The sequence below is a fragment of the Balaenoptera physalus genome (assembly GCF_965194825.1).
Source record: "Balaenoptera physalus genome assembly, chromosome: 5".
NCBI lineage: Eukaryota > Metazoa > Chordata > Mammalia > Artiodactyla > Balaenopteridae > Balaenoptera > Balaenoptera physalus.
The window spans coordinates 9235203-9255097 of record NC_138884.1 but is presented as its reverse complement, the minus strand read 5'-3'; the positions used below and the strand labels follow the sequence as shown (position 1 = coordinate 9255097).

Sequence of the window (19895 nt, the reverse complement as noted above, 5' to 3'; positions counted from 1 at the left end):
CGGCGGCGTCGAGGAACCGCAGCCTCCCTGCCCCGCCCCTGCCCCGACGCCGGGCTTCCAATGCGCTGTTTGGGGGGCGGAGCCGGCAGTTTCAGAGAGAATCGAAACTGCTTTTTTTTTTTTTTAAAAGGGGCGGAATCGAAAAGGAAAGGTTAAAGGGAAACTCGATGACTCACGACTGGCTTGGACGGTGGCCAGAGTAAACAGGACGCTGGCCGGTGAAGAGGTGGGTGGGCAGGGCTGAGAAGGTGTCCCCGGGCGGGCAGTGGCCACCTGAACTGGACCAGGTGGCCTTCGAAGAAACACTGCAATTCCACTAGGAGGAGCCCTGACACAGGCGGACGTGCAGAATTTCCAGAAACTATGGTGGCCCGGAGAGCTGAAATTTGTTAAGCATTCTGTTGGGGGCTCTGCCGCAGCCTCGTGGTGAAACTCGTGCGGTCCCACGGCCCACGCTGCGGTGTCTGCAACCACTGATCTGCTGTCTGTCAATAAATCTTTGCCTTTTCTAGAGTATCTTAGGAATGGACTCAAGCTTGTGCAGTCTTTTGTGTCTGACTTTTTTCACTTAACATAAGGCTTTTGAGATTCATCCTGTAGTGTTTCATCAGTAGTTCCCTCTTTGTTATTGAGTGGTATTCTATTATATGGATATACCACAATTTCTTTATCCATTTACCAATAGGCAGGCTTTTCAGTCCTTTCCGGTTTGTGGCCACAAAGAACAGAAGTGCTGTGAATACTGTGAACGAGTCTTTGAGTGGATAAATGTTTTCATTTCTTTGGAGTAAATACCTAAAAATGGAACTGCTGTGTCATATGGTAAGTACATGAATATCATTTTAAGAAACTACCAGACTCTTCTAAAGTGCTATATTATTTTGCATTCCGTCCAGCAGTTTTTGGGAGTTCCTGTCCCTCTGTATCCTTGCTGTCATTTGGTTTGGTCAGTCTTTTTAATTTTAGCAATCCCGGTGGTCTAGAGTACTATCATCGCAGTTTTCATTTCCATTTCCCTAACGATTAATGACGTTTAGCATTTTTTCAGGTGCTTATTAGTGCTGATCTCTGTCTCTCCTCTGTGGTCTGTTCACATCTTTTGCCCATTTATTAATTCGATTGCTTATTATCTAAGGGTTTTTTTATATATAACAGAGTTCTTTTTAAATATTTATTTATTTATTTTATTTGGCTGTGCTGGGTCTTAGTTGCTGCACATGGGATCTTCCTTGCAGCTTGCAGCATCTTTAGTTGCAGCATGTGGGATCTAGTTCCCTGACCAGGGATCAAACCAGGGCCCCCTGCATTGGGAGTGGGGAGTCTTAACCACTGGACCATCACGGAAGTCCCTATAATAGAACTCTTTACGTTACGTATAAAGTCCTTTGTTAGACATATGTTTTGAAATGTTTCCTACCAGTCTGTGGCTTGCCTTTTAATTTTATTAAAAATGTCATTTGAACTAACACAATATTGTAATGCAACTATACTTCAATTAAAAAAAAAGGTATGATAAAACTAAAACAAAAAAATAAATTAAATTACATGAAAAAAATGTCATTTGAAGAGCTTAAGTTTTAATTTTGATGCAGTTTATTCATTTTTTCTTCTTTATCCATTTTTTTCTCTTACATAGTTCGTGCCTTTTTTGTCTTAAATCTTTGCTTGACCCAAGGTAACAAAGATTTTCTTATATGTTATCTTCTAGAAGTTTTATAGCTTTAGGTCTTTGTTACATTTCAAATGAATTATTCTTTATGATGTGAGGTAAGGGAAGAGGTTCTTTTTTTTTTTCTTATTGATTTCCAACTCTTCCAGTTTGCCTTTACTCACTGAATTGCCTTGGTGTCTTTGTCAAAACTGTTGGCTATATGTGATTCGATTTACTTCTGGACTTTCTATTGTGTTCCATTATCTGTATGTCCATTTTCTTTTTTTTATAAATTTATTTATTTATTTATGGCTGCGTTGGGTCTTCGTTGCTGCGCGCGGCCTTTCTCTAGTTGCAGCGAGCAGGGGCTACTCTTCGTTGTGGTGTGCGGGCTTCTTATTACGGTGGCTTCTCTTGTTGAGGAGCACAGGCTCTAGGTGCATGGGCTTCAGTAGTTGTGGCACGTGGGTTCAGTAGTTGTGGCTCGTGGGCTCTAGAGCGCAGGCTCAGTAGTTGTGGTGCACGGGCTTAGTTGCTCCGCGGCATGTGGGATCTTACTAGACCAGGGCTCTAACCCATGTCCTCTGCATTGGCAGGTGGATTCTTAACCACTGCGCCACCAGGGAAGTCCTGTATGTCCATTTTTACTCCAGTACCACACTGCCTTGATTACTGTAGATTCTAATTAAGTCTCAAAATCAGTTCACTCAACTGTTCCACCATGGTCCTTCTTCAATGTTGTTTTGGCTATTTTAGGTCCTTTGCATTTCCATATACATTTTAAGATCAGTTTATCAATTTCTACAAAACAGACTGCAAGGATTTTGAAACTGCACTAAATTAGATCAGTTTCAGAAGAACTGACATGCTGATAATATTGATTCTTCTGTCCATGAGCATGTCTCTCTCCATTAATTTAAAGCTTCTTTAATCTCTTTCAGCAATATTTTCAAGTTTTCAGGAAACAGTTGAACATATTTTGTTAAATTTATCCTTAAGTATTTCTTATTTTTTGATGATATTGCAAATGGTACTTTAAAAAAATTCAGTGTATGATTGTTGTGAGTATATATAAATGCAATTAATTTTTATATATTGACCTTGAATCCTGACACCTTTCTATATTTACTTAATAGTTCTAGTAGTTTTTTTGTATGGATCCCTTTGAATATCCTACGGATACCCATGTAATTTATAAATAAGATAGCTTTACTGTTTCCTTTCTAATCATTATGCCCTTTCTTTTCTTTAGTTTGCCTTATTGTGTGGACTAGTACATCTAGTACAATGTTGAACAGAAGCGATGACAGACATCTTGGCCTTGTTCCCAATTTTAGTAGGAAAGCATTTGGTCTTTCACCATTAAGTATGAAGTAATCAGGTTGAGGAAGTTCCTAGTTTTCCAAGAGTATTCATCCTGCATGAGTGGCTGTTGAATTTTGTCAGTTTTTTTCTACCTCTATTGAGGTAATGATGTGATTTTTTTTTCTATTATAGTGAAATATAATGGATTTTCAAATGCATTTCTGGACTAAATCCCCGTTGGTCGCAAGGTATTATCCTTTTTATATTCTACTGGGTGTTTGACATGTTAAAACTTTGTAGAAGATTTTTGTATCTGTTCATATGAGAGATACATGTAGTTTTCTTTTCCTGTAATGTCTTTATCTGGTTTTGGTATCAGGGTAATGCTGGCAACAGAGAACTAATTGGGAAGTGTTCTCTCTACCTTTATTTTCTGAAAGAGTACATAAAGAATTGGTACTATCTCTTCTTAAAATGTCTAGTACAGTTCACCCATTTGCATAGAAAAAGTAATGTTGGAGTTGAAAGGCCTGAAAAACACAACCCAAAAGTCAGGTGCCTAAGGATCCCTAAGATTTAGAGGTTACCTTTTCCCTTAAAATTCAAGTAGAATACATCTGGGCCTTCATTCCATTTATTGGAGAAACCAGATATATCCAAAATAACTATGAGGATTTGCTGAGGGCTTATGTTTCTACTAACCACCTCACATTCTAGTGTCCTTGGTGAATTCTCTATGTCTGTTCTCTCTATCCTCAGATGCCTGCCCTCTTTCCACATCAGCACCCCAGTATGAACGTCACCCCATAGTCTCCTTTCCCAAAGTACCACTGACACAAGGCTTCTGTGTATTGTTTGGGATGACAATAGGCATTTATAGAATAGCTTACAGTTTAAAATTTATATGAGATAGAAATGGCCCACAAAATCCATTTCTACCATACTTATATCTCTCCTTTAATTCATTCTATACCATGATGCTGAAAACATATTTCATGTTCTTCATTTTTTTCCAACTGTAATTAGATGGGAGTTCCTGGTTGGGCTTAGCCTTTAACCAAATTAATGATATCTGCATTTCGAATGTTTCTTGGAACACAGCAATGAGCATAAGTCCTTATTCATTAAATTAATAAATCCCTTAACATTTAGATTTTTCAAATAGATTGTTTGGCTAAAATCAAAACTCTGGAGACATTCCAGAATATAAAAATATATATCTACGTGCCTCAAAAACATGTTGAATTAGTTTACAGTTTTATTTTTTTGAACTTCAGCATGTCTTTCATATTTGTAGACAGTGTTTACTAGATGTACAATTTTTTAAAAATATCTGTTAGCTTTTAACATTTAGTATATTTTTAAATGATAATTATTGTTCAGGAAATAATTCAGTAAAAAGCAAGCATTCTCATAGCAAGTTTAAGGATCAGGAAATGTTGATTCATTAAAAATGTTATCCTTGACTCATCATGCTATTGTTTATCCCAGCATTTGTCAACTAATTCTAACTAAAACCCGCCAACACTTTGTACTAAGAACAGAGGGATCGAAGGGTGAGAGAACCTGAGATCTGAGCCTCTCAAAGGCCACTATCACTCTGTGACCGTGGGTGAGATAAATCCTTTGTTGCTGTTGATGGCTACTTGAAGTGCTTCCTCCATTCTTTCCATTGTAGACTATTTAGGGAGGTCCAGAATATTATGACATGTCAGTGATCTTGAGAAATCTCTTTCACTGAAAGTTTCAGGACAGCGAAATAGGATTCCCACTTTCCGTACGCCTTTTACATGCAGCCTTTCATTTCCTGTAAGAAAAACTAAAAAGAAATAAACTTTGGTTAAGAGAGTTCATAGGAAGAGCAAAACTTAAAATGAAAAGGAAGAAATCAGTCACTTCACTCAACAAATATTTATTGGGTCCCCTTGTGCAAAGAGAACTAACTACATGGGACCATGTGGAGTGAAAAAAAATCATGACATTTGGTCTTGGTCCTTGATCTAGTGAGTTCATGATCTAGTTGAGGGGAAATTATATACGTGAAAATATAACAGCAAGATACGAGGAAGTTTAGTTTAGCTCAACTAGGAAGTATGAGGAGCTAATGAAGGCCCTGAGACTCAAGGCAGGGAGAGAGGCACCAGGCTGGGGTGACAGGGAAGCTTCAGAGGTCACAGCTGGCTAGTCAGTTCTCAAGGAGATGAGCTGGGTGACCATTCTAGGCAGGGGGAAAAGCCCAAGAAAAAGCCAGGGGTAGGAAAATGTAAGTGAACTCACTGAATGTACAGCCAACAGAAACACTGGACTGGGCTTCCCTGGTGGCGCAGTGGTTAAGAATCCACCTGCCAATGCAGAGGACACAGGTTCGAGCCCTGGTCTGGGAAGATCCCACATGCTGCGGAGCAACTAAGCCTGTGCACCACAACTACTGAGCCTGCACTCTAGAGCCCGCGAGCCACAACTACTGAGCCTGTGTGCCACAACTACTGAAGCCCACGCACCTAGAGCCCATGCTCCACAACAAGAGAAGCCACCGCAATGAGAAGCCCGTGCACTGCAACAAAGAGTAGCCCCCCCTCGCCGCAACTAGAGAAAGCCCACGCACAGCAACGAAGACCCTACGCAGCCAAAAATAAAATAAAATAAATTTAAAAAAAAAAGAACCACTGGACTGAAGCAGAAGTTTCCCATTAAGAGAGAAGATTGGAAAGGTAGTTTGGGCTTGTGGAGAAGTAGGTTAGGTTTATGGGAAAGTTGTCCTCAAACATCCTCAGTAGCAACAAAAATAGCAAGAAGATGCGTATCTCAGGAAAAACTGAGAAATGGGATGAAAAGGTAAGAGAATAAGTCATTAAGTCTGTCCTGTGGAAACCTTAGGGTTCCCACCAAGAGAAGTACTTATACCACACGGAGCTTAGTGGTCTTGAGCCTGGGCTTTGAATTAGCCTGCTGGGTTCAAATTCTTATTCTGACACTCACCAGCTGTTTGAACACAGGCAAGACACTAAATGCCTCAAGCCTTTTTTTCCTTGTATCTGAAATGGGGAAAAATAAAAGTGCCTGCTTCATGAGGTCGCTATTAGGATAAAGGGGTGTAATAGATATAAAGTGATCAGAACAATGCCTGGTGTAGAGGAGGCACACGATGGAAAGGCAGTTATTATCACCATCAGTGGTCATTGCTATTATTATTATTACTTCTAGAATAGCATTTGAGACAGTTGACATTGTCCTAATTCCATAGGACTTTAGGTAATTAAATAAAGGTAGGAATGTGAGATAAAAGGCTCAATTAGGAGCCAACTAGAGTGAAGAAAGAGGACACAAACTGAAATTGGAGGTGGTATTAGAGTCAGTGCAGACAAGGTAGTAAAATAGCAATATCTTTATTACTATCATTTTTTTAAAAATGGGGAACAGGCTTATGTAAGAGAGAGAACAGTGGTCTAGAAGGCAGGAAACCTGGATTCTAACCCTTGCTTTGCCATTAACATTTGTGACACACCATTAATAATGACTTTATCTCAAATAAGATATTTTAAAAGATATATAATTATAGATCCATCTATTACTACAATACTTACAGAGGAATTTTCTCTTTTCATCCAAAGTTAATTTATGGAAAGCATTCCAAAACATCAGTATCGTAGGATGTGATTTACAGTATCCTGGACCATACCTTGAATTCTTGAAAAAAAAAAAAAAAGGAGAAAAATGGTTTTTAGGGGGAATTCTTGTTTGGAAGAATTGGAGGCACTTTAGTGATCACCTACCTTTTCAAATTGTTTCCAGTCATAATCAGTATTTCCAACTATTGCTGTTATTAGTTCTTCAGGCTGGAAATGTTTAAGTATCTCTTTGTCAAAGACTTTATGAAATCCTCTCTGAAATTCCTTATAAACTGCCATGACAGAGGTGTTGAAAATGTAATCAACACACTTAGAAACATAGTCTTTCCTTGAGGGAAGCAAAAAAAAAAGGCCAATAATATACTTTACCAGTGACTACACTATTCTCTACTTTGCCCTTTTTACCAGCTCTATTGAGAAAGAAAAGGAAATTACGTCTGCATTGCACACAACCCTGTATGACACAGGGGGATGAAACACCTGGTCAGCTAGAAGAAGGAAACTTGGAGAATATGGCAAAAGGATGAAGGCTTTGTTTTGCTCCCATTTCCCCAGCTGCAGAGAGGACAATATTTTAAAAACACTAATCTGAATATGTCATGCTGCTTAAAATCTTTCAAAGGCTTCTCATTGCCTTTAGGGTAGATTTCAAACCTCTTTAGCAGGATCAAAAAGGCCTCCATGATGTGACCCCTGCCCGACTCAGGAACCTCTTCCCGCTTCCGCTGGAACCTCCGGCCGCGCTGACCCTCAGTTCACTGGCCTCACCGTCTCTCTTACGGTTAGGCCACAGCAGGCGGGGCTTCCTTTTCACCCGGCAACTTCCATCACTCGTCAGAATTTAAAATGAGCATGACTTTCTCAGGGCTGGTCCTCTGTTCCTCTCTCTCTCCCCTCTCACGATACATCACTACGTGAAAATTGTCTCTGCAAAGGTTGTCTTCTCCACTACGCGATGAGTTTCCTGATGGCAGGTGTGCTTGAGGTTATTTCCCCCAAAACATGCTAGTACATTCCTCCCTATACAATTTTAAATAACTAGGCGTTGGTTAATTACTTATGTAGTTCAGTCTTCTAAATATATATATATAAATAGAGACATACCCTAGTGTATGCTGTATGTTGCTTTAAGCATACATCATTCCATTTAGTTTTTTATGTCGTTCACATTGAATAATTGCTGTCTTTTCACTTTATTTGAGAGTATATAGACATAACGTATCAAATGAGGAGCAAGTGGGGGAAAAGTCCTACCGTTTTACAGAAGTAAAACACCCTTCAAAAGACACATCCCGTATTTAAGACACTATAATAAAAATATTTTTAAAAAACGTTAAATCTAAACTACAGTCTGGCTTTCATTAGTACTCACAGAAAAACGTATGCCAAGTACTTCTTTAATGTCACCAGCTTCATCATTTAGAACTCCCTGCAAATTCCTAATGAAAAATTTGGTTTAAAACATTATATTTATTATTCTTGTAAAATTTCAAAAGAAATAAATGTTCAGTGGAAAAAGCTGTGGACAATGTAGAAATGTATAAAATGCCATGTGAATTTCTTCTCCTCCACCTACCCACTCCCTCTTCCTGGAATTAACCTCTATTTACGGTTTGATTGGTAGACCCACTGCTAACACAGACACTGCTGCGTCTTGGTGGAAATTATAAAAAGGAGCCCCTTCCTCTAGACCAGTGATTCTCAACCAGGGGTGGTTTTGTCCCCCAGGGAACATCTGGCAAAATCTGGAGACATCTTTGGTTGTTACGACTGAAGGGAGTTTTGCTACTGGCATCTGGTGGGTAGCAACCCCGTATGCTGCTAAACATTCCTACGATGTCCAGGTCAGCGCTCCACAACAAAGAATTATCCAGCCCAAAATGTCGGTATTGCCAAGGTTGAAAAACCCTGCTCTACACTGTCAGAGCACATGGTGAAAATCTAGCCAGTTTGTTCTTCGACTAACAGTACATGAGAATACTTCCCCCCACCATCTGCTGCCAAGTCTACATTTTATAAGAAACTTTTAACAGTTGTCAATCCGTAAGCAGAAAAATATCTCATTTTCATTTGCATTTTCTTGACTACTAGTAAGGTTGAGCATATTTTCGTTTTATTATTATATATACACACACACATAGCCGTATCTACATGAATATCTATCTGTGTTTATGCATCAGAGATATTAATCCTTTGTCTGTCACATGTGTTGCCAGTATTTTCCTCACAGGATATAGTTTGCCTTTTAACTTAGAACAAGTATTTTTCAAACCTTAAAAAATAAAGTTGATGACACGCTGATTTATTAAAATAAATGAAATGATTAAATAGGATTTATTTAAAACAAATATAGCATGCATGATTCTCATTAAGAATATCATGTACTGGGCTTCCCTGGTGGCGCAGCGGTTGAGAATCCGCTTGCCAATGCAGGGGACACGGGTTCGAGCCCTGGTCTGGGAAGATCCCACATGCCGCGGAGCAACTGGGCCCGTGAGCCACAACTACTGAGCCTGCGCGTCTGGAGCCTGTGCTCCGCAACAAGAGAGGCCGCGATAGTGAGAGGCCCACGCACCGCGATGAAGAGTGGCCCCCGCTTGCTGCAACTAGAGAAAGCCCTCGCACAGAAACGAAGACCCAACACAGCCAAAAATAAATATAAATAAATAAAAATTTTTAAAAAAACCAAAAACCAATAATTAAAAAAAAAAAGAATATCATGTACTATCCAAAGCAACTGTTTCCATCTGGATAAATTCAAGAGACCAGGCCAGAGCTCCGTTTATTGTGCTGGTTGATAATTAAGGAGCATTTGGCTTTTCTCCATTTTTAAATGTTTACTTGATTATAAGTCATGCCAAAATTCAAATTCATCTAAAGAGCATGCACATTTACTGAAACTGAAGACCTTGTCTGTGTGTATAACATTATTTATATTTAAACTACTGAGACTGACTCCATATATAGTCCTAGAAAAGCAATTATATTTACTTACTTCCCCAAAAGAGGACTGAGTTCTTTTAAATCTAATGATGGCTCTTGGTCCAGAAGTTTCTTAAACAGAGCCAGTGGGAAAGGGAGGTCGACGACATTAAAATTGTACAGGGAGAGTCCACACAGCATCCCAAAGAGGAAATATCTCTTCTTCTCAAATTTAGGGGGGAAAAGGAGAAGGAAAAAAATCCTTAATCCAAAGGGATAATTAGATTAGTAAAAAAAGGTTTGGTTCCCTTTTCTAAAAGTCAGAAATTAGAAACAAAATGGGCTTCAGGAAAATCAAAATTTGAGGTTCTTACACAGGCTATAAACACAAAGTAAATTTCTTCCATAAGTTAAAATACAAATTTTAACAGTTCAGAATATTGAGTAAGTGAATTTGCATTTTGTTACTAATAGCACATCTGGAATATGCAAAAACATGCTCAGATAGCCTTATAGACCAAGGTTTTCACTATTTAGTTTTACAGTCTTTGTCTTCAAATTCATGTACACAAATGACACCAGGAAGGCAGGCTACACTTTATCTACACCTGCCGTGGGCACCAGGCATGTCAGGTGTGTGTCAGAGGAGTGTTCCCCTGTGACGCAGTCTTGACCTAGATGCGCTTACAGGGATAAGCATGTGGGTCAGGGAAGGTGACCGATGCCGTTGACTGTGAGGGTCTGTGGAAGGAGGAAGGAAAGAGTCCTGATGAAATCTCTTAAATTTGTATAGTGCCCTGAAGTTTTCATGGTGCTTCACGCTTTGATGTACCTTGTTTTAATCTCACAACAGCTCTATAAAGCAGGCAGAACAGAAATTATGACAGCTGTTTTATAGGTGAGGAAACTGAAAACTCAGAGAGGCTAAATTACACAGCCATCAGCACTCAAGACTAGAACTCTGGGCTTCTAATCCCACATGGTTGCTTCCTTCCCTATCCTACCGTGTTTCTCAACAACTGTTGCAACACTTAAAATCAGCAGCCTATAATTTCAAAAAATTGCTAAAGTTCCTGGTGTTTTAGTCTTATCGCTCCATCTACATATACAAAAAGTTTCAAGAGGAAAGAGATTGTGTTACACACTAATTTGAATCTTCTACAATATTTAATACAATGTGGGACCCTCAAGAAACAGCCAGCAAAAGCTTGTTGATTGATAAAAATCCTACCACTGGCACACCTTGGCCATTCCTATCTTTTAGAGGTTCATTCTTTCTCAAAAAGATACAAAACACCTTGCAGTACTTTTTCACTCCCATTCATCTTCTCCTCCTGTCCCTGTCCTTTCTGGGTTCCAAACTCCACCATGTCATCTGAAGAACATTCTGGAAGTTTATGGGAAAGGAGATCAATAAATTGAAGCTCAGCATGTGATTCTTTTTAGAATTATTTGCTCTGTGTTACTCATACAGAAAGGAAGTTTTTTTGTTCCTTTAAGAAAATGTTTACATATTGAGGATCTTTGTAAAAATATAATCATTGCATAAATGAATCACCTTATTAGAATTAGCAATTATCTCTAGGCTTCTATTAACAATTTCTTTCTTAATTTGAAACTCTAGATTACTGCCTCTTAAAATTTAGGAAACCACCCAAATATCCATCAACAGGAGACTAGATTAACAAAGTGTGGTACATCTAAACAACGGAATACTGCTCAGCAATAAAAGGGAATAAACTATGATACATACAACAACATGCATGAGCCTCAGTATAATTATGCTGAATGAAAGAGGACAGACACGAAGACTACTTATGATTCCACGTATGTAAACGTCTAGGAAATTCAAACCATGCTATAGTGACAGAAATCCGACCAGTGGTTGCCTGGGCGTGGGGCAAGGAGTAGAAGCAGGGAGGAGAAAGATCAGAAGGGGATCTGAGGATCTCTGGGGGATGATGGATATGTTCATTGTCTTGAGCTTCACCATGGCTATAGATGTACATCAACATTCATCAAATTGGACACTTTATGTGCCGTTTATCATATCTCAAGTATGCTTTATTCAAGCTCTTTAAAAATTTAATGTTCATATGAATCACCTGGGGATCTTATTAAACAATACACGTTCTGATCTGGGCCTGAGATTCTGCTTTTCTAACAGCTCCAGGTAACGCTGGAGCTTCTGCGCTGTGAAGCATGTTTTGAGTAGCAAGGCTTTATGTGACCTAATTTCACATTAGTATATATTGTGTTCATGTTACAGTATATGGTATACTTTTCCTGTTCTGAAAAACCATAAGAAAACAAATAAAAAACTTACATTGACAGGAAACCGCACGTAGGAGCCCTCTTCAGGATATATGAACATCCCATATTCTTTCTTGGTCATATCTTCAAATATACAGTGGAAGAACTCGGGCTTCACCACTTCTCCCACAGAACGAATTTCTTTTAATAAATTCAACCTGAGGAAAGAGAACACAGTCCCAGGTCCAGATTTAAAATATAATGCCTTGACCTTTACGGAAAAGTTTCAAACCTCCTGCCATCACCGGGATTCCCAGGATCCGCTCTCCTTACCTAACTGTACTCTGTTCTCCCTCAATCTGCTTCTGAGCAGCGGATGCCATGAACCTATTTATGAACCTGTCCGATTACTGTACAGTGAGGGCGTGGGCCCCTTCCACGGCTACGTGAACCAAGTGAAGCGGGATTCTAGCAAGACTCAGCATTCTCCAATTATGTTGACCAGTGTCTTGAACCAAATTTTGATGTGCTTCCAACCCCTGGGCCACTAAGTTCCTCAATTCTTCTATCTTGTTTATCTTCCTCTCATCATTCAGGCTTTAAAACTTGGGCTCCAGTCAACAATTGTTTGGTTTCTCCTGCCTCTCCCCTCATTAGGACTTCAGATAAACAGCCCTCCCCATCAGCCTGGGCATGACACCTTTGTAGGAACCTTCAGAGCTGACTGGCCAGAATGCTCATGTGGGCATCAATAAGAACAGGTCCGTCTTTTCTAAAGTCTACCTCTGGGCTTTGTAGTTGAATACTATCCTGTGTTTCTTACTACCTCTCTAACTACTCCTTCTATCCTTCCCTTTCTGTCTGTTTCTTTTTATCTTTTTAATACAAGTATCAGCAAGCTTCACTAAGAGTTCTCTTTCTCTTCTGTTTGCCTAGAAGATCTTACTTACTGGCACTTTGATCAACCAACTCCTTGGCCACTGTCCATCATCTCCAAGGGCCTGCCTCACATTCCATCCAGAAAGCCCAATAAGAAATTAAGCTTGCTTCTGATTTTCCTATTTCTGCTCATTTACACTAGCAGGTCTGCCTTTGCCACAGTCAGGACCTGCTCATAAAGGGCCTTGACAACCTTGCCTTGTTCAGAGTCTATATTTTGATTGGATTTGGCTTGAAGTTTGCCTTCTTACCTCTTTGTCATCTCCTGTAGGCAGAATCATTTTCTATTGATTTCCTCATAATCAAGATTTGAAGGAAGACAGGCACAGAGGGAGACAACAACTAGAGAGTCTGGCTTATAAAATCGTTTCTATGTTTTCCATTAGAGTCCCATGCTGGGGGGCATACCTCTCCTTTCTGAGGCCCACCCTCAGGTTCTGACTTCTTCTCTGAGAACTTAACTCTTCCCCTCATGGCTGATATCAGGAAAATTCACTCCCTTCTGGACAGATGCCAGCCCTCACCTACAAAGTTAGTCATTATTCTGTGAGCAAACGGTCGGAGGTACCACACAGTGAAAACCCTACAGGTGCCCACAGAGGGTGAAGTGAAGGATGCCGAGAATTGGACCCAATATACTGGAAAGTCTACGACTAAAACTAGAGCCAAAATGCAGGATAAGTATCTGTTGTACCTGCTGCTTGCTGATTGCATTCACAGCCCCAGTTCTTCACCCCGCCTTGACCCAGGTCTTTTGCGTGTGACTTTGCAGTTCCTCTCATTAAAGAGGCTGAGTGTATTTTGCCAGCCCTTGACTTGAGTTCAGCCACGTGACCTGCTTTGACTAAAGCAATGTTTGTCGTGTGACTGGGCTTCCTGTCTTGTACCTCTGACAATGCTGTGAGAACACGTTTGCGGGTCCCAGGAAGAAGATGGAAAACGTAGGAACCAGGGCCCGGGGCCAAATGGCCCCAGCCAGGCCTAGCCTAGATCAGCCAATCCCCAGGCAACTCGCAAACATGTAAACAAGTATAGACAAAAATCTGCAAAGCCACCCAGATGAGTTCAACTTAGATTAGCAGACCCTCAGCTGAATTGCAGATCTGTAAAATTATTATTTTAAGTCACTGTGCTTTGGGATGGTTCATTAAGCAGCATTTCTGTAGCCATAGGTAACTAATAGTTAACTCATAACCCCAGCATTCAATTAAATACCCCATAGCTTTTCTCTGAAGGGTAAGCAAGGAATCCTGGAAACCATTAGGCTGACGACTATAGTTGCAAACACAGGCTCTTCCTGTGCTACACTATATAAATGTTTCCCTCCCACGTTAGTAAAAATAGCCAGTGAGGCTTTTTACTGTACCACTAGTATTTTCCGGAAGTCAGTGAGTTCAGCTTGGCTTAACTGACGCAGAGCGTCTTCAACTAGGTGACTCTGTCTGACTCTAAGTGTAAATGGAGGGGATTCACCCTTTCCTTGCAGAATTATTTGCCCAAAATCCATGCACTCTTTTCCCTTCGGATTCCTAGAAAAAGAAATAGTTTAGGAATCCTCATAGGAATACTAGGAATTGTTTAATATTTCAAATAAACATATTTTATATAGCACACATGTATGCCTACCGTTGCTATATACACTCATACTGTAATTATTTAAGGAAAAGAGCATCATATCTATATTACGGGAGATAAAGAGATCGCAGGATCTGTGGCATCTAGGAACTGTATACAGGGGATTACTCACCATGGATGTACAGCTAAATAATCTCAGATCACTTATTATAGGAAACATAATCCTTACAGGCGACAGTGGTATTAAACATGCGGAAGCATTACATCCAGTGTTATCCACTTCGCAGACTTGCCACCATAATCCTCAAAAATATAAGGGCAGTGGCGGAGCCCAGAGGTGTCAGATGTAGGAAGAAGACCAGAGGAGAGGCTTTCCCAGAGAAAACCCACTCCTCCTCTACTATGTGATCTATGATCTATGATCTGTGATCTGTGATCATAGATCTGTGATCTATGTGATGGATCTATGTGATCCATCTACTGAATTTGCATGGGAACTCCCTAAAAAGATGTCACTGGTGGCCTCATTTTGTAGCTAGCATTCTTCTTGGCCACCCAATACAGTACTTGCATGTAGCTTTTCTGAATTCTCAACATTTCTTTACCAATTTAGTCCCACCATCTTGATTCTGCTGAACTCCCTTGGATTAGAAATCAAGTGTTGGACTTGCTATCCTTGCTTTGACCTCAACATGCCTCTAGGGCTTCTGCTTTATCCCAAGGACAGTAAAGGAGTATTTAGGATTTATAAACCAATGCAACCCTCTTGGGGCCTGTCCTGCAATAGTGACAGCAGGACAGATGGATAACAGCTATGCCATCCCGGGTTTCCAGGCTGAGTGTGGTTGCCCGTATAAGCCCTCCACAAGCATCTGAGACAAGTGTGCCTGTGGCCCTAGGCTTGGGAAAGCCCTGTCCCAGATCTCCGCCACCACTAAGTACTGGGAATTTGATATATGATGCTCCTAGATTCTTCTGGTTGTTCCTTAAGATGTTTGTTGTAAAGAAATTCCAGGTTTGCAGGGAAATGGAAAAGTGCCATTTCTGGTCCTTCCTGGTGGTGGGTCTTCTCTTCCTGTGGTCCAGGAGTCTGCAGCTCTGGGATGCGTCGCGATTCTGATGGCCGAGCAACATGTCCTGTGGCTCTGAGTGACAGGGAGTGTCCAGCAAAGCCCTCCACTGACTACAGCAGGGAGAGGTGTATGTGGCCTGTTGCAGGCCCCCCTCCTGTCACCTAGCCAAGAACTGGACTGGAAACCTGAAGCTTAACTTATTTTCCAGCTCCTCTACTCCCATTCTCCATGTATTGGTTTCCCCTCTCTACATTGATGCATTTGAATTGGTAATACAGTTCGGAGCTTACAATTTTGACTACATCCATCATCTCTCCCTTGGAAGACAGGATTCTGGCGTCTGCTTTCTAACTTCACCCTTGACAACTACAACTAGAGTTTTCTTGTCCTCAAATCTTCCCTAATGCTTCATAATATGCAACCTGCCTGGGTCCACTGTCCACTCAACCCTCATTAACACAGTAGATAGGTTGGATAGAGCGCTGCTGTAGAAGAAAGTACCATGTAGGGAAGGACTTGTTTAAAGGACACTTAAGGGGCAGGTAGGCTTCGCAAGGAAAGACAATCTATTTTCTCTCATTACCAGGGATGTTAGGAACATTTTTAAAAGGGGTAGCTGGGAAACAAAAGAGGAGATGATTCAGTCAAATCTCCTTGTAAACATGCTGATGACAGACACTAATAACCACAACTAAAGGAAGAGTCCTTAACTACAGAATGCTTTTAGCAGGATGTACCTTGTCTATCTAGGCTGCTTATTATAAAGAAACATGGAATTTATAGATTTATGGGGCATGGCTCACTGGAAAATCTCATGTAAGCTATATAATTAATAGGGTATATAAAGGAAATGCTTGATAACTGAAACGGCTCATTTTGTGCATGTGATGTCCCAGAATTCTCCATGTCTCACCATGTGAGTCTTTAAAGTACAAGTATCATAGATAAACAGATACAAACCTTTCCTGAGGAATGGCCTAGAAAACAAGCCTCAGCAGTCAAGAAAATGTTTGGGAAATCTTCAGCATAATGTCTAGGGGTAGGGGCTGGGATGAGGATTATAGATACATAACTAAAAGCTCAGGCTGATGGCGATAAGAGACACAAAACAGCATGTAAATGTTGTGTGGGAACAATACAACTACGAGGGAAGAAGCAGAGGGGAGAGTAAGTGGAAAGCAGAATAAACTCACTGAATGACTCACAGGCACTATCCGGGAAGAAAAGATATCACTTGTGGCTTACAAATCAAGCTCCAAGACTCTTAAGCAAATAAGAAAATCTAAAGACTAATACTAAGAACATAGTTAGTAACTAAAACTGGATTGAGGAAGAGAATGAAGGGAGTGGGAAAGAACAGTTACGAGATAATTTCAGTATTCCTCATAGTAGAAGAACAATGAATATTAACTGAAGAATATGAGGATTCAGGGACTTCCCCGGTGGTCCAGCGGTTAAGAATCCACCTTCCAATGCAGGGGACGCGGGTTCGAGCCCTCTTCGGGGAACTGGGATTCCTACATGCCGCGGGGCATCTAAGCCTGCGTGCTGCAACTACTGAGCCCACGCACCACAACTAGAGAGCCCACGCACTCTGGAGCCCGCGCCACAACTACAGAGCCCACCTGCTCTGCAGCCTGCACGCCACAACTTGAGAGAAGCCCACACGCCACAACTAGACAGAAGCCCACGTGCTGCAACGAAGAGCCCGCACGCCGCAACTAAGACCTGACCCGGCCATAAATAAATAAATAAATAAAAAGAGTATAGGATTCAGGCACTATGTAATAATAAGAAACACAATTAAAATTAAACTGAAATGTCATGATTAAGCCATCACATCTGCAAAAGATCACAAAGCTTGGTAACACTGCATCGGTGAGAGTGTGTGAAAGAGGCTTTTCATACGTTGCTGGTAGCAACATAAGTTGGTACAACCACTAAGTACAGTAATTTGGCAACACTTAATTATGAAAGGAAAAAGATTAAGCATCATTCTACCTTCATATATGACTGATATTTTTCAGGGTAACCAAGTGGCCCTGATTGACAGGGAAAAGTTCTTTACAGAATTCCAGTTAATAATTTTGGAAGGAATGATAAGATCAGAAATATCACCATTTTTCAAACTTTAACAATGCAATGGATGAAGTTATTCATTAAAGGTTGATGGAATGCATGTATCTTTCCAAATTCAACTATATACACGGGAGTGGAATTTCTGGGTCATATGGCAGTTCTATTTTTAGTTTTTTGAGAAACCTCCATACTATTTACCACAGTGCTACACCACTTTACATTCCCACCAACAGTGTGCAAGGGTTCCCTTTCCTCCACACTGGGTGACAGGTTTTATCTTTCAATATTTTGAGTATGTCATTCCACTCTCTCCTAGTCTGTAGAGTTTCTGCTGAGAAATCTGCTGATAGTTTAGTGGGGCTATCTTTGTAGGTTGCTGTCTTTTGTTCCCTGGCTGTCTTTAAAATTCTTTATCACTGACTTTTGACAGTTTTAATATAATGTGCCTTGGAGAAGGTCTTTTTGCATTGAGATAATAACGTGTTCTATTAGCTTCACGCACTTGTATATCCAGTTCCTTTCCCAGCTTTGGGAAGTCCTCAGCTATTATTTTTTTAAATAAGCTCTGTGCTCCCTTCTCCTTCTCTTCTCCTTCTGGGATACTCATTACCCCAGAAGGAGGGTTCTCTTTTCTCCACATCCTCACCAACATTTGTTATTTGTGTTCTTTTTGATGATGGCCATTCTGACAGGTGTGAGGGGACAACTCACTGTGGTTTTGGTTTGCGTTTCCCTGATGATCAGCCGTGCTGAGCATCTTTTCATGTGCCTGTCGGCCAAATGCATTTCCTCTTTGGAAAAATGTCTGTTCAGCTCTTCTGCCCATTTCTTAATTGGGTGGTTTGTTTTTTTGATGCTAAGTTGTATGACCTGTTTATATATGTTGGGTATTAATCCCTTATCAGTCATATAATTTGCAAATATTTTTCTCCCATTCGGTAGGTTGTCTTTTCGTTTTGTCAATGGCTTCCTTTGCTGTGCAAAAGCTCTTAAGTTTAACTAGGTCCATTTGTTGATTTTTGCTTTTATTTCCCTTACTCCAGGAGATGGATCGAAAAAAAATATTCCTGTGATTTATGTCAAACAGCGTTCTGCCTATGTTTTCCTCTAAGAGTTTTATAGTATGTGGTCTTACATTTAGGTCTTTAATTCACTTTGAGTTCATTTTTGTATATGGTGTTACAGAATGTTCTAATTTCATTCTTTTCCATGTAGCTGTCCAGTTTTCCCAGCACCACTTATTGAAGAGACTGTGTTTTCTCCATTGTATACTCTTGCCTCCTTTGTCATAGATTAGTTGACTGTAGTGTGTGGGTTTATTTCTGAGCTCTCTATTCAGTTCCATTCGTCTATGTGTCTGCTTTTGTGCCAGTACCATACTGTTTCTTATTTTTTTTTAATTGGAGTATAGTTGCTTTACAATATTGCGTTAGTTTATACTGTACAGTAAAGTGAATCAGGTATATATATACATATATCCCCGCTTTTTTGGATTTCCTTCCCATTTAGGTCACCACAGAGCACTGAGTAGAGTTCCCTGTGCTATATAGTAGGTTCTCATTAGTTATCTATTTTATACATAGTATCAATAGTGTTTATATGTCACTCCCAATCTCCCAATTCATCCCACCCTCTCCTTTCCCCCTTGGTATCCATATGTTTGTTCTCTACGTCTGTGTCTCTATTTCTGCCTTGTAAATAAGATTGTCTATAGCACTTTTTTCAGATTCCACATATATGCATTAATATACAATATTTGTTTTTCTCTTTCTGACTTACTTCACTCTGTATGACAGTCTCTAGGTCCATCCATGTCTCTACAAATGACCCAGTTTCACTCCTTTTTACGGCTGAGTAATACTCCATTGTACATATGTACCACATCTTCTTCACCCATTCCTCTGTTTTTTTTTTTCTTTTTTTTTTCATTCCTCTGTTGATGGACATTTACGTTGCTTCCATGCCCTGGCTACTGTAAATAGTGCTGCAATGAACACTGGGGTGCATGTGTCTTTTTGAATTCTGGTTTTCTCTGGATATATGTCCAGTAGTGGGACTGCTGGGTCATATGGTAGTTCTATTTTTAGTTTTTTAAGGAACCTCCATACTGTTCTCCATAGTGGCTGTATCAATTTACATTCCCACCAACAGTGCAAGAGGGTTCCCTTTTCTCCACACCCTCTCCAGCATTTACTGTTTGTAAATTTTTTTGATGATGGTCATTCTGACTGGTGTGAGATGATACCTCATTGTAGTTTTGATTTGCATTTCTCTAATAATTAGCGATGTTGAGCATCTTTTCATGTGTTTGTCAGCCATCTGTATGTCTTCTTTGGAGAAATGTCTATTTAGGTCTTCTGCCCATTTTTAGATTGGGTTGTTTGGGTTTTTTTTGATATTGAGCTGCACGAGCTGTTTGTATATTTTGGAGATTAATCCTTTGTCAGTTGCTTTGTTTGCAAATATTTT

General features: G+C 40.2%; 1 protein-coding gene across 1 annotated transcript in view; it reads right to left on the bottom strand.

Moving 5' to 3' along the window:
* Position 1: 1 nt before the first annotated feature.
* Positions 2 to 19895, bottom strand: part of LOC309661484 (putative E3 ubiquitin-protein ligase HERC6) — a gene marked incomplete at its 5' end in the record, with an annotated part of 43975 nt that continues 24081 nt past the window's right edge. Inside the window, 10 exon segments of the mRNA XM_082463174.1 lie at positions 2 to 4635; positions 4639 to 4775; positions 6541 to 6643; positions 6730 to 6960; positions 7958 to 8024; positions 9581 to 9729; positions 11834 to 11965; positions 11967 to 11978; positions 14066 to 14228; positions 16308 to 16324. Coding sequence (XP_082319300.1) covers positions 4552 to 4635; positions 4639 to 4775; positions 6541 to 6643; positions 6730 to 6960; positions 7958 to 8024; positions 9581 to 9729; positions 11834 to 11965; positions 11967 to 11978; positions 14066 to 14228; positions 16308 to 16324 — 1095 coding nt within the window.